The sequence below is a fragment of the Amorphotheca resinae genome, assembly GCF_003019875.1.
Source record: "Amorphotheca resinae ATCC 22711 unplaced genomic scaffold M430scaffold_8, whole genome shotgun sequence".
Taxonomy (NCBI): domain Eukaryota; kingdom Fungi; phylum Ascomycota; class Leotiomycetes; order Helotiales; family Amorphothecaceae; genus Amorphotheca; species Amorphotheca resinae.
The window spans coordinates 1,690,850-1,704,357 of NW_020194478.1; the positions used below are offsets into that span (position 1 = coordinate 1,690,850).

Below are 13,508 nucleotides of genomic sequence, written 5' to 3' on the forward strand. Positions count from 1 at the left end.
AATTTCTACAGCGCGGGTTTTCTCTCAGGGGTCGACATCAATCCGAGAAGAATTCAGGATTTGATCAAAGAGCTCAAAAATTTATCATTCCTCGAATTCTATATATCCGTAGGCTTTTCTCTTCCCTTGAAACCACCCTCCAAAACTCCAAGCTAAAACGAACCATGATTGCCACCATATTCTCACCTCTCACAAGGCCCAAGGTCTCAAGATCTCAAAAAGGTCTCAAAAACCTTACTCTTGGTACAATCCACCCAGGGATACCCGATCTTATTGAGGAAGCTCTCTAGTTTCTTCAACTCATCATCCGGACATAAGATTCCAGTCAATACCTTCCCAATATCACTCCCCGCATTTCGGTACTGGAACAGACTGATATTATATCTCGGTCTTAATGTCGTCAAGAACCTTTCCAGAGCTCCAGGTCGCTCAGGGAAGTTAAACATGTACAATCGTTCGTTTGGAACTCCCGATCGACCACCAACTAGGTAGCGTATGTGTGACTTCGCGAGCTCATCTCCAGAGAGGTCGGTGGCTTTCATTCCTTCTGCTGCTATGCGGGAGAGGAGCGAGTCGAGCTCGGCCTCTCGTTGGGAGGCGGGTGATGTAAGTGAGATGCCAAGGAGCACGTTGGCAATAGCATCCGTGGCGTATCGGTAAGAAAATTCCGTCACAGAATGAGGGAGGACCGCTTTTATGAGCTCGGCGAATGCGCCTGGTCTCTCTGGGATGCTCACACTGAGCAGAGCCTCCTTCTTCTCGCCGAGAGCTGCACGCTCAGCTACAAACCGCAGGCGATCGAAGTTCATGTTCGCGCCTGAGGCGATGGCGACGAGATTTCGAGAAGTATCGGCAGAGGGGTGGCTTGCGACATATTTCTTGAGACCAGCTAGTGCCAGCGCACCCGCGGGCTCGACGATGGAGCGTGTATCTTCAAAGACATCCTTGATTGCTGCGCAGGTCTCGTCAGTTGTAACTTGGATGATCTCATCCACAACTTCCTGGCACAGTCTGAAAGTTTCTTCTCCAACGTTCTTAACAGCTGCCCCATCAGCGAAGAGCCCAACGTCATTCAAGACCACTCTCTTTCCTTTGGCCAGTGATTGCGCCATGGCATTCGCATCGTGTGTCTCCACGCCAATGATCTTCACATGTGGAGCTATACGCTTCACGTATACTCCAATACCAGCAATTAGGCCCCCTCCCCCAATACAGCAGAATATAGCTTCCAGCTTTTGTATATTCGTTTGTCGTAGGAGTTCCATCCCGATCGTGCCTTGTCCAGCAATGACATACGGATCATCGAAAGGGGGGATATTCGTCAATCCATGAAGCTTTTCCAATCTTGCGCATTCCTCCTTCGCAGCGTCAAAATCAGCCCCATGTAACACAACCGATCCTCCTAATCGCGAAACATTAAGATGCTTGATGCTAGGCGTGCCTTCGGGCATAACAATTGTGGCGGGGATTTTGAGTTTTCTTGCTGAGTATGCTACACCTTGTGCATGATTTCCTTTCCAGTTATTAGCAGAGTCTCTTAAGGATAAAGGAAGAAACCAACCGGCAGAGCAAGCAACAACCCCCTTCCAGCAAACCTTCGGATCCAAATGCGCCATCTTATTATACGCGCCCCTCAGCTTAAAACTGAAGACGGGCTGCAGATCCTCCCGCTTCAGTAATACATTGCATTCTAACCTGTTGCTCAGATTGATCGCTGGCGTCAATGGCGTTTCCTCAACAACTTCATATACTCTCGATGTAAGGATAAGGCGAAGATACTAGACCCGTAAGCTTTGTTTTCGAGTCAATTGGGAAGTCGTACGTCAGGATACCCATTTGGTAGTATGAACTCCTCTGGTACTACGCTCTGCAGTTTTGATTTCGGTGTAGAGCACGGCGGTGAAGGGTTCGTGGAATATTCAGTCAGGGACAAAGAATTGATATTGGGACCGGGGGTCACGGGGCGGCTGTCCACCCCATTAACACTGGGCCTGACGCCGTTCTCCATCTCTCCGTCTTGTTCTTAATTGATGCTGTGCGAATTGACAACAGATAGGAGATAATCGTTGGTTTTCGTGGTGGGGTTTTGTTCAGATATTTATGACTCGCGCTAGTCGGAGCTCCAGAACAAAGAACAATTTTGCAGGGGTATTTTTCCGCCCGGATAAACCTGCTCAATTAAGCGCGTCACTCAAGGGACGTATTTCGCTCGAGAGCTTCCCCTCCTTCGCCTCCTCATGAACAACTTCAATAAACATTACCATTTATCAGAGAAATTGCAGCCACGATGTCCAGTGACCCTCTACCGTCATCTTTCGATGACAATGCGTTTGTCTCCCTATTTTTCTTCCTCTGCTGAAAACCCTGGTGATCCGTTCTGACAACGATACTGAATAGTGACTTCTACGAGGAGAACCGGTGGCAAAAGTTCTCTCGACGTCTGAAGGAAGAGCCATTGATCCCGCTCGGCTGTGCTCTCACATGTATGGCCCTTCTAGGAGCCACGCGGTCCATCCGGGCCGGCGATCACAACCGCACGAACCGCATGTTCCGGGCCCGTATCTACGCACAGGGCTTCACGATTGTTGCTATGGTGGCAGGTAGCATGTATTGGCAGACAGATCGGCAGAAACGCAAGGAGTTTGAGGGCGTCATTGCAGAGCGGAAGGCCCGTGAGAAGAACCAGGCATGGATCAGGGAACTTGAGGCGAGAGACGAGGAGGAGAAGGAACTCAAGGCATTGAAGGAGAAGAAGAAGAGGCTGGCTCTTGAGAGGGCTGAGAAGGAGGCGAAGCAGGCTGGTGGGAGCGTTGCCAGTTCCATTGTTGATGAGAAGGAGCGGAGGAGGAAAGGTGTGATGGAGGCGGTGCAGGAATTGATACTGTACGGCAGGAAGTGAGCGGCAAGAAGTAAGTGACCAGGTATAAGCCAAGCTGGCTTATGTATATAGCAGGCTTTGTGTTGGATCCGGAGTTCATGGCTTATAGGGGCATTCATTGTATGCTGTACACTACCAAGTTCCTAAATTGACAACCCATATTGAATTGTATTTACTGCTCTACTAGGTAAATTTGGCATGAGGAGGTGCGGGCCATACGGTCTTACATCGATAACTATGTTCCAGTCCGCAAATTCCTTTGACATACACTTAGTAGTGAGATCTTGAGTAGTTTTTGATTTCGAGGTGTTGAAAGCCGTTATATGGTAGATTGGTTAAGAAGAACACCCCCCCCCCTTTTTTTTTCCCCCTCCGGAAACCACCAAAAAGAAACTACTTATTCCAGGACTCCATCCTTCCTTAAGGTATTTGCCACCTGCCTGCAATGAGCCATTCTTAAGGTCCACTGTGATCCCTATACTTCAGAATCATATCGAGGCCTGACTAGGAATGTTGCCTGTTCCCCTCGACCTGAGAGAAGTCCCATCCGCCAGAATCCGAAAGCACGTAGATCGAACGGATAATGAAAAGGGCTCGAGCTACACTGCTACAGTGTAACTATCACTGTGTGCCAGATTATTTGTCTCGAGAGAGATATTCCCCTAGGACCCATTTCACTGCATCGACAATAATATCCGGCTGCGTCAAGTGAACATTATGCCCACTCTCCTCAGCAATTACCATTTTCCCATTGGTAGAGAGCTTCAAGTGCTCTCTCTGAAGCCCTTCATCTTTCTCATCCCAAGTTCTCAAAAACTCTCTAAACACCTCCCTCTCCTCTTCCGTCCCATTTCCCTTCTCGACACCCGCTTTATACAGCCTCTCGTAATCGTTCCTATTTCTCCCCATCACAACACATACCGGATTATCGCCCATCAGCGGCGGGTTCCTATCCCGTTGGGCTTTTGCTGCCAGGACGTCAAAACTGGCCCTGTACTCAGCCTGCTCCTTCTGTGCCTGCAACTGATGTCTCGAACTTGCCTCATCCTTTACATATGCCTCCCATTCCTCCTCGGTCAACTTGTTCTCTCTGTTCAACCCCGTAGCTTCATACCAATCCAGGTCCTTCGCTACAGCCCACAGATTCCCATCCTGCCAATCCAGAACCTGCAAAGTGCGTTCCTGATTAGCATCTACCAGCACCAAGCCCACCACATCTCCCTCCTTCTTCCTTCGTGCTAGAAGTTCTAGAAACTCCCGTGAGAGGATCCCGCCCCATGAATGAGCAACCAGAATCCACGGCCCGCCCACCCCGGCGTTCTGGAGCAGGAGATTCAGCTCGGCGGCGATGTTCTCGGCTGTGGGGGGAAGCGGGGAGGCGTCAGAGAAGCCATAGCCGGCTCGATCATACGAGCACACCCGGATAAAGGACGATAGCTGGCGGATCACGGCAGCCCAGCCAAGGCGGCTGCATGCCAGGCCCTGGATGATGACTACTGTTGGTGAGCGAGACCCGGGGGGACTAGCTGGGCCCGCGGTATAAAGACATAGGGAATGTGAGCCTAGAGACACGACATCGGATTTTGAAGTGGTGGGTGGTATGCCTAATGAGGAGCTCATGGTTTTCCGGAAGACCAGAATCCTGAATTGTGAAAGGTAGGGATTGTCTAACGACTGAAGGGAAGCAGTATGCCTCGATCGAAATCGAGTCTTGGTGTCTTCGCGATATGATGGACGGACGGTAGATAGCTCGAAATAATTGCGCCGCTGCCAGCCAGTCTGGAGATTAGAAGTTATCGCTGGTGTTGCATGCGACTTGTCTGTCCTTCAACAGCCTCAATTATCTGGATAACAGAACGTCCACCAAGTTTGATAGCGTCTTCAGCATCGTACCTATCGATTACATTGCCTAAAGTGGGGGATGACGGAGCTGGGGTATGACAGAGGTGAGTGGGAGTGAGATGACAGGGGGGCCAGCCTACAATTAACCAACGATCTATCAACGCCTTCTGCGCCCGTAAATAATCATCGCTCTATCATCCAACTCCAAGCCGCGTGACTAGCTCATAGATCCACCACTCCTATTCCCTCCAATTAAGCCCGCCATCTCCAGCAGCGCCCGATCAGCTTCAATATCCCCTTTTCCAATGTTAATTCGCCGCCTTGCCTCGGCCTCTTTCTCCTCCCATGCCCACCTCTGCCTCTGCTGCTCTGCCTCTGCGTCGCCGCCACATCCCCAAACCTCTAAACTCTCAATCTCAAACCTATCCTGCCAGTCCCTTCTCCGGGTCACGCTGTTATGAAATGCGCCTCCGCCGCTCGTGTAGTTATGGGTAAAGACTCCAAATTCGAATGAGGAATCGAGCATTAGAGAGACTGCTCCGAGATTAACTAGAGGCGAGAGACCGGAAGTCGCTTTGGGTTTCGGGTGTGGAGAACCGAATGCGATCCCTGGGTGCGGGACGGGTGATTTGGTGTAGGACACATAGTCGGTGTTTATTGAGGAGGCGTGGAAAACCTCATGAACGGGCTCCAGTTGGAATAGGAGGGTCTCTGCGTCGCCGAAGCAGTCCTTGTGTGTTTGTCGCCAGGGTTGTCCAAGATAGACGCCAAACACGACGCGTGATGATTTGCTACTATCCGGGAATCTTTTGGGAGGTAAAGTGTCTGAGAATGCTCGTTCCTGGCCACCAATTGGAGGGTCTGCTATTCGACTTCCAGATACAAGAAGTATAGTTGGGGCACGCCAGTTGAAAACTTTCGTCTCAAAACTACCCATTGAAAACCCAGCATCACTTCCGGAGTAGAGAAGTCTAAGGCGTCGAAATAACGAATTGCCTGGAATGAAGAATGATAATTGTGACAGAACATTGAGATCCAAAATTTCACCAGTTTGTGCTAGGAGAGGTTGCTCCGCAGTTGGATCTAAAGGGGGCGGTACTGGAGCGCCCGTAGAATCTTTTCGTTTGGTGAAGTCGATATTTTTCGAGAAAAGAAAATGCTCAAAGAGCGGGTTGAACCCATTGAATAAAAATGGCAATGAAGAGGATATCACAGTATTAAATTGGTGGATCTTGACTCCGGGAAACTTTTCCACATTCACAAAGGCTGCCAGAATATTATCTGCCGTTTTTCGGAGTCCTTCTAATTGCTCTCCAGAGAGTCTCTCAGCATGTAGCGCCAGGCTTTCTTGGGCACCAAGGGGCGCTATTAGAAGAAGAAGCATTATTAGCTTCTTGAGATTGTCTGATGGTATTGAAGCCTGGGAAATTGGAGCATCCCCATGCTGGAAGACTTCGATTGCATCCAGCGACTCCAGCGCTGCAAGGGCAAGATCGTCATCATCTTCCTCTTCCTCTTCCTCGTAACTTACGGGCTCATCCACCGCGAAGCCCGCTGCATGACTTCTAGTGGTTCCCGCGTCTTCCAACTTTTGTTTATCTATTTCTGTTCCACCATCCGCTTTCTCGGTTTCATTATGGGGTTCTCTTCGATCGTAGACGGCCATGCTTCGAAAGAATAGCTTTGTTCGGTCCCGGTTACCTTTCCTCAATACCCTCTGATATCTCTCCGTCATTATAACCACCACCATTATCATCTGCTCAAACCCCAATACGACTGGTGCATCTTTACCGAATGGAAAGGCTCCCAAGTACGACAACATCTGAAAGACGACTGAAGATACACCTAGGATATCCGGAATCTCGAGAAATCGCGCGATGGTGTCTTCCTTGAGGTATGCAATATTGTCCTGGTAATCTGCCAGGCTTTTGAAGACATCCTGAAAGGAGTAGAGTTCGAGGGGAGTAAAGCAACGCTTTGCGAATTTGGAAGCCTGTGAGGACGTCAGCGGAAGGCTGACTCGGTGCGGGAAACAGGAAATACCAGCTCGTGGCTCAGCTGCTCCGTCGTAGCATGGCGTCTGCCTTCATTGGACTGGCTTTGTCCCATGGTCGCTTGCGCAATGGATTCATGAGAAGTATCTCAAGTCCCGCTTGAGGTGGTTATACGACAGTTGAGGTTGATGTAAGGGGCGACATTGGCGGCGATGATGCCCGCTAAACTCGGCAAAACCTCGCCGCCACAAGGCTGTCACTACAAAGCCAGCCGACAAGTTCAGCATACCCCGCCCCCATAAACGCAGAGTTGTGGTTACTGTATCATGTAGAATCTCTCATCCTTCATTCCCTTCATCAAGGGACAGCCAAACTGCTTGCAACCTGTCAGATCAACAAAATACTCCGATCCCAGTGGGTCTTGGCGGATTGTAAAGCAGCACACTTAAAATTGGTCATGAGCTGATGGGATATGAGACTGACACGCCAGCAAGCTCTGAGTATGTCCGACCTCTAGAAAACTGGTTATCTCATTATTCTATTCATCAATCCAAAAGATGATTTTCTTCCAACTATAACTGTTACATGACTTGCACGACTTGCACTTTAGCAACACCAGCGCAAGTCAATGGCTCACTGCTAGATTGAAGTCTAATCTCAGTTCTCCCATATATGGTCATATTCTTATTTTGAAAGTCAGTATTAAACAGCAAGTAACTTGAATGGTGACAGATATTTGCGTAACTAGATGGGTGGTATATCAACGTTCGTGCCACAGACAATTGCTGTGATTTTCGGGAATTATCAGATTTAGTTATTCAACACCTCAATTCAACAATACTGGCACTGACCGGGGTTAACTATGAGCTTTTTATCCTCCCTTTCCAATCAACTTCTGGCAATGATCACTCAGAGAATGATGACTTGAGCCGTGGGAGTAGTCGCCCTAATCACAGGCATTTCATTAGTCGGGGTGCTTTAAATATAAAGCTTGAGATACTTCTCTTATTACTTTTGAGAGAAAGCCATTATTGCTACATGCCCAAAGATCTGTTCTCCCCTGTTCCCGTCTATTATTAGTGGTGTCTGTATTGACAATTCCAATGGCGCGATCCTCTCTTCCCGGTAAACCCAGGTGGCTAAGTTTCAACCTCTCTAAATCCATGTCGGTATATGCTACACATCTCTCTTTATACAACTGCCTTCCTTCGGTCACCACTTTTTCGAGACAGTTTTCGAGATCAATCACCAGAGTTGGGCTTTGGAGATGGGCCCGACAAGACCGCGCTCGACGGCCCGTCCCGGCATGCCTAACCTATCTAGGTAGCAAAGACTCCACCAATTTTGGGGTCCCCAGATCGTAGGGCATTGTTTTGGGATTGTTGAAGATTATGTTGATCTGTATCTGAAAGTAATGGTCGGTTCGTTTGTTGAAGAGAGAGCTACCGGTAGATTTGCAACATGTAACAGGTCAGCAGCACCGGGTATCCGCTGTATGGAAACTTACTGTGCAGTCTAGCATCCACGAACATGAGGCCACGTGGTCTTCTACTCAAGTCGACACATCGATTACTTTCGAGAAGACAGTAGGTAGGATATATTTGAACACGCTTGGACCGATCCCCTAACCGACAGGATCGCTCGATGTCGAGGGCCGTCGGAGTATAAGGTGGCTTCGCCACGCCAACAGTTATTCAGGTATATCGCCATCAAGACCTCTTCCAAAATGAATTCAAAAGAAACGATGGATTCCCTTTCTCGACAAGGCCAAGACAACCCCGAACCTGGTCATCGCATTCACTTGTAAGGACTCATGCCACCAGACATATTTTCCCAAAGCAGAGACTAATATATAGAATCAGCAATCCCAAGAGTAGAACCCATCACATCCAACACAGAAACCACAGGGTGCGACCTGCGCTCCTAGGAACGTCTAGCCAGCTCTAATGACCTTCTTCGCTCTCGCAAACAAAATCTCATCATACAACCACTGACTCCGAACATTCCGACACGGTTTTGCATCACAATCCCCAAACTCGCGTTTCCGGCAGCGTCGAAGATATAATATGGGAATTGCTAAATCCAGTCGCCATAATTCTCATCCAGTCGCCTATACCCGTTCTGGAACCCTGGTCCCCCCGATACTCGGCGTACAGTGTGAACGCCATACTAAGTGAGGTACTCGCTAACCACCTATACAGCTCACCACCACTAACTATCTCACTGTCGCTACCTCACTGTCGCCCCCTTACTGTCGCTACCTACGCTACTTCTACGCTGTAGCCCTCACTATTACTACCTGTCACTATGCTATCTATCAAGCAGCTAGCACTACTTAGGAGCCCGTTCTAGCTCTTTACACTATTCCCGACACAATATACCCTAGACATTATAGAGTATTAAGTTAATATTAAGCAACAGCGAGGTAGCGACAGCGAGGTAACGACAGTAAGGTAGAGACAGTAAGGTAGAGACTGTATGTACAGGTAGTTAGCGAGTACCTCACTCAGTATAGCGATCACTACTACACGCCGAGTATCGGGGGACCGGGGTTCCATAATAGGCATAGGCGACTGGATGAGAATTATGGCGACTGGATTTAGCAAATCCCTATAATATTTCCAGACATTCTCACTTCCGACTATCCGTGATTCAAAGCCTGCGGCTGCACCTGTTGCTAGGACTGATTGCTTAATCGCGGTTTGGGATGCATCTTCCAATGTATCAGCGATTTTGGCACAAGGAGAAGCCAGGAAGGAAGGCAAATGTACGCCAACAACTAGGTCCTTCGCAGATCAATCGTTAAAATACACGGCGCGTCTATCGTCAAACGGATGGATGTCTGAGATAGACCCAAGACCTCGTATCATGCATGTATGCATACTTCCTGAGATTGTTATAGGCGCGGCTATTCTCAGGAACATGGCTGGCTGGTACCGCGATAGTCGGGTAGGATAACGTGCTAAAGGCGCGCGCCATCGAGTCTGGGAAGCTAAGGGGGATACAGAATAGGTGACTGAATTGCTGCTTTTCCTGTTCGAGGCCGTTTTGACGCGCAGCGCGCAGCGCGCCAGCTCTTTGGAAGTTGATTGATTACATAAGGCGTGTTTTTTCGTTGCCGTGTTGAAGTTCCAGTTGTCCATCTATTATACCTAAGGTACCTTTCTGGGTTTCCACTGCCTTATCTATATCTCTACTACTGTACAGTGTACTCCGTACATATAAAAATTCCCAAATCTCTCTCTCTCTATTTCTAAACGCGTATCTTGGGGCACAACTAGAAAACCTCATTCATCTGCACGTAAGCACCCGTTGAGACCCGGTGCCCCTGACTAAGGTAAGGTAGGTAAGGTATCATTCGATGAACAAATCCGCCTCGTACCTGACTTGTCTCAGAGCATGGCCTGTATGTATGTATGTCTCTTTTTGTTCTACTGCTCTGCTCTGATCGCGATTATGAATTCGGGGGGGAGAGCAGACAGGAGGAAAAAGAAAGGAAAAACCGTTGAGATGGATGCATAGAGAAATGGATCATGCAACGGGCAACCGCGCAGCAGCGGGCAACTCACCTACCTAGGTATCCCAAAAACATACTGATTATTCCTGAGCAACGCAAGCTCACCGCAAACTATCAAATATAACCCAACTTACCTAATCTTTCCACTCCACTCCTCCCCGCCCCCTTCTCTTCTCTTCTCTTGTCGCCCTTCAAACCCCCCAACTCACCAAAAATGTCTCATCCCAATCTCCCCTCGCCCCCTCTATATACATACCCACGAGTTCATTCCCCTTCCTTCCTCCTCCCATCCATCCCCCCTTCTAAAAATCCCCCAACCCATCTAGAACCCCTCTTTCCCCCAGGAAATACACATCACGTCATGGCTGGTTCTCTAGCGTGGAGTTTAAATAAGGTAGACGAGGGATTACCCCTGGCGTTAGCGTGCTCGCTTGGCGCTTGGCGCGCGCGCGCCTGGATGCTTTGGGAATCGCGCCGAGGATGGAGAATGAATGGGGCTAAGGGCTAACTAGGATGGGGTTGGTAAGGTAAGGTAAGGACGGGTGGGGACGGGAATCGACGGGAATGGTCTGGATGATGCATTGCATGCCCCCTTTCTGGACTTGGGAGGAATCATTACACGTGGGAGCTTTGGCCTTCTATAGGTAGGTAGAGACTTTCATTGGATCGGATTGGATTACTGGACACAGGTATGGCGAGTGGATTTCAATTCACGAGGCACATCAGAGGGAACAGGATGATATGGTGGAAACGTATGTGCTCGCAGGCGTCCATACTTCCTATCTACCTAAGGGACGCACGATGACCGCCAGAGTTCATATCTGGCACCAGGTCTTCGGACTCGCCATACAATTCAGGGTATTATCCACCACGCCCCGGGCAGCTCGATTGTATGCATCTCAAACAAGAATGCAGGCTGCCCACCATCCATCTAGCTTCGTCTTCATCCACTGTAGTGTAGCAATCTATCCGTCCCACTCAATTCCACTATTATTTTCCATGCCATCCAATCTTTATTGCTTTTCGGATAATTCTCAGTCGCTCGAGATGCTGTGCAGTGCACAGTGGTATCCGTTCGGGAAGAGGATCTCCGTGAGGAGACAAGAAGTGAAGAAGACCGGCAGGCCTTCGAGGAAAATCCGCTAAGTCAACAAATCAATTGCAAGATGAGGAAAGCAAAATCGAAATCGCTAATGCCGGAGAAGAGGAAACGCTTATGCCACACAAGTCGAGAGGACCATTTTGGGGAATCTTTTTTTCGCTTGGAGCCAAGCGCACAATTGATACAAATTGCGTACACATATGAGAGGTTGTTAATCGAGATTGCCGGGACATGTTGGGCTATCTCGTATCCGGATTCCAGATGTATTAGTGCATGACCATGTCATGTTGATATGACTGATATTGCGGTTGTTGTTGGACGTATGGATTGTTGTGCGTGGGGGTAGGGGTGACGGGACATCGGGGTGCTTGATGATATCCTTTGGCCTCACTCCCGTTCACAAAATACTCTCCTTCCGGGGTAATTGGTGGTGTCATGTAACCGTTGACCATGTTGCCGTAGGGCTTCTGGGGAGTGCCAGGGAACATCTCGGGAGTTGGACCGGTCTTCTGCATTGCGGCCACATCGGAAGGAGGAGTTGGTGGAGTTGCTCGTCTGCTGATAGCTTCTTGCTGTCGGAGGAAATTGTCGAGGGTAATGGAAACCCGAGACAACTGAGGAGAGGCATACTTTCGGGCGAGTACTTGGGACGGGCGGTCGAGCTTCTGGGAGAGATGAAGCAGGGTCATGTTCTCGTGGTGGTCGTGGCTGTCCGTGATCTCTGGTCGGCAGAGGATACCACGAGCCAGAGCCAATGAGGCACCGGCCAAGACCGAGGGCTTGCTTCCAACAAAATCCTTGTGGTAGAGGGCAATCTCGCTGAGGTACAGGGCCATGTGCTCAACCTCGATGTCATCACCAGTCTCAGTCAGCGCAAGTTGCATCCAGGTGTCGACTGTAGGGTGACCAATGATCCATCCCAAAGTGTTCAGGACGTGCCACTCCATCTGCGTGAACATCTCCTCATCGTAGAGCGAACAGCACATTGACTTGAGTTCTCGGATCATCGGCACACGCTCCTTCTTGTCTCCATACTTGGCAGCGATGAGGAGAGCAGCACATCCAACCAGCTGGTAATGACGCTTGTATACTACACGGCGAGAGCAGTATCTGTCCAGGAGGTTGACGGCCAGGAAGAGGGTCTCTGGTAGAAGTTGGAAGGCGGCATGAGCTTCGATGAGGAAATCGATAAGGTACGGTCTCATGAACCACTGAATCTCCTGTTGGATATCGATGGAGGCAACATCTGGAAGGGTTTCGTCCTGTTAAGATTTAGCAAGATGTCAAGTAAACTGGAAGTCGGGGCGATTGACCTCCATCTGTTTCATGTGGGCGACGATGTCCTCCATATATGATTCACATGCCTGCCTTGATAACTCGTTGGCCATCGCTTCTTGTCTTCGACGCCCGAGCATCTTGATGTAATCTTGACTTGGGCGGGGAGGATAGGCATCGTGTGACTCCACGAAGTAAGTCTCGCACGGCTGGTGTTGATTGTACGCCATGTTGATGACGAAGGTGGAAGATTTCGAGGGGGGTAGGACGGGATATGGAATGAATGGACGTCAAGTTCTCCAGGAGCTTCGACCGACAGTGCTCGGGCTGACACTGGATTGCTTCAAAGGAATGTATGTGGAGACTGTTCTAGAGAACAGGTCGAAGGACGGTGAATTAGAAAATTAAAGAGCGTCTTAACAAATTAGAGAAAAAGAATGGCGGTGACAATGACCGATTAAATTGATGCTGCTTAGAAGGTGACAGACCGAGGAGGCGGGTCTATATCACGGTTGAACAATCTGAGGCACCAACAGTTAGCGAGCCCTCTCGGACGAGGTCAGCGAGGGTTGGGGATGCAAGAGCTGGGATGGGCCAGCTAGATATGTAGTGACAGGAGAGGCTCCCTAGAGAATGCTGAGTCGAGTAGTCAACGTACCAGTCGGAGATTACAGAGAGACCGAACCCTGGCTATTCCACAAAGGGAAATCCCTTGTTTAACAGCTGGCGAAGCTTGACAATAGTCCGAGCCTCCTGAAATGTGTAGTAATCTGCTAGGCAATGGCGGGATGAACGAGTTAACGTCTCCAGCCTTTGCTACTGCGTAGGGTTGTGGGGGTTGGTGCGTGCCGAGTCTTTTGTCGAGGGGACAGATGATCGGAGAATGCAACAGAATACGCG

General features: G+C 49.4%; 5 protein-coding genes across 5 annotated transcripts; 1 reads left to right on the plus strand and 4 right to left on the minus strand.

The window, feature by feature from the left end:
- Positions 1–89: 89 nt before the first annotated feature.
- Positions 90–2,076, minus strand: M430DRAFT_124263 (hypothetical protein). Its single transcript, XM_024861908.1, has 3 exons — positions 1,823–2,076; positions 1,562–1,778; positions 90–1,513 (listed from the first exon to the last, which is right to left on the minus strand). Exons 1-3 carry the CDS (start codon positions 2,006–2,008, stop codon positions 207–209), a joined length of 1,710 nt encoding a protein of 569 aa, XP_024719936.1. The 5' UTR covers positions 2,009–2,076; the 3' UTR covers positions 90–206.
- A 211-nt stretch (positions 2,077–2,287) lies between these two features.
- Positions 2,288–2,776, plus strand: M430DRAFT_77085 (hypothetical protein; the record flags this gene model as incomplete). Its single annotated transcript, XM_024869571.1, has 2 exons — positions 2,288–2,328; positions 2,398–2,776. Coding segments are annotated over 2 exons (420 nt in total), but the record flags the coding sequence as incomplete, so codon positions are not given.
- A 738-nt stretch (positions 2,777–3,514) lies between these two features.
- M430DRAFT_29317 (hypothetical protein) lies at positions 3,515–4,498 on the minus strand (the record flags this gene model as incomplete). The annotated part of the gene is made up of 1 exon (XM_024865864.1): positions 3,515–4,498. The coding sequence occupies one exon, from the start codon at positions 4,496–4,498 to the stop codon at positions 3,515–3,517; it is 984 nt and encodes a 327-aa protein (XP_024719938.1).
- A 439-nt stretch (positions 4,499–4,937) lies between these two features.
- M430DRAFT_104672 (hypothetical protein) lies at positions 4,938–6,829 on the minus strand (the record flags this gene model as incomplete). Its single annotated transcript, XM_024860941.1, has 2 exons — positions 4,938–6,713; positions 6,764–6,829. The coding sequence occupies 2 exons, from the start codon at positions 6,827–6,829 to the stop codon at positions 4,938–4,940; spliced, it is 1,842 nt and encodes a 613-aa protein (XP_024719939.1).
- Positions 6,830–11,599: 4,770 nt separating this feature from the next.
- On the minus strand, positions 11,600–12,838 carry M430DRAFT_51947 (hypothetical protein; the record flags this gene model as incomplete). Its single annotated transcript, XM_024868267.1, has 2 exons — positions 11,600–12,595; positions 12,647–12,838. 2 exons carry the CDS (start codon positions 12,836–12,838, stop codon positions 11,600–11,602), a joined length of 1,188 nt encoding a protein of 395 aa, XP_024719940.1.
- Positions 12,839–13,508: the final 670 nt, after the last annotated feature.

Excerpts from the sequence above, each read along its gene's own strand:
- M430DRAFT_124263 (XM_024861908.1), bottom strand. The coding sequence starts at position 2,008 with ATGGAGAACGGCGTCAGGCCCAGTGTTAATGGGGTGGACAGCCGCCCC. Across the intron at positions 1,779-1,822 it reads TACCAAATGGGTATCCTGAC|TATCTTCGCCTTATCCTTAC; the intron begins GTACGACTTCCC and ends TTACGGGTCTAG. Across the intron at positions 1,514-1,561 it reads GGTTGTTGCTTGCTCTGCCG|GAAATCATGCACAAGGTGTA; the intron begins GTTGGTTTCTTC and ends ATAACTGGAAAG.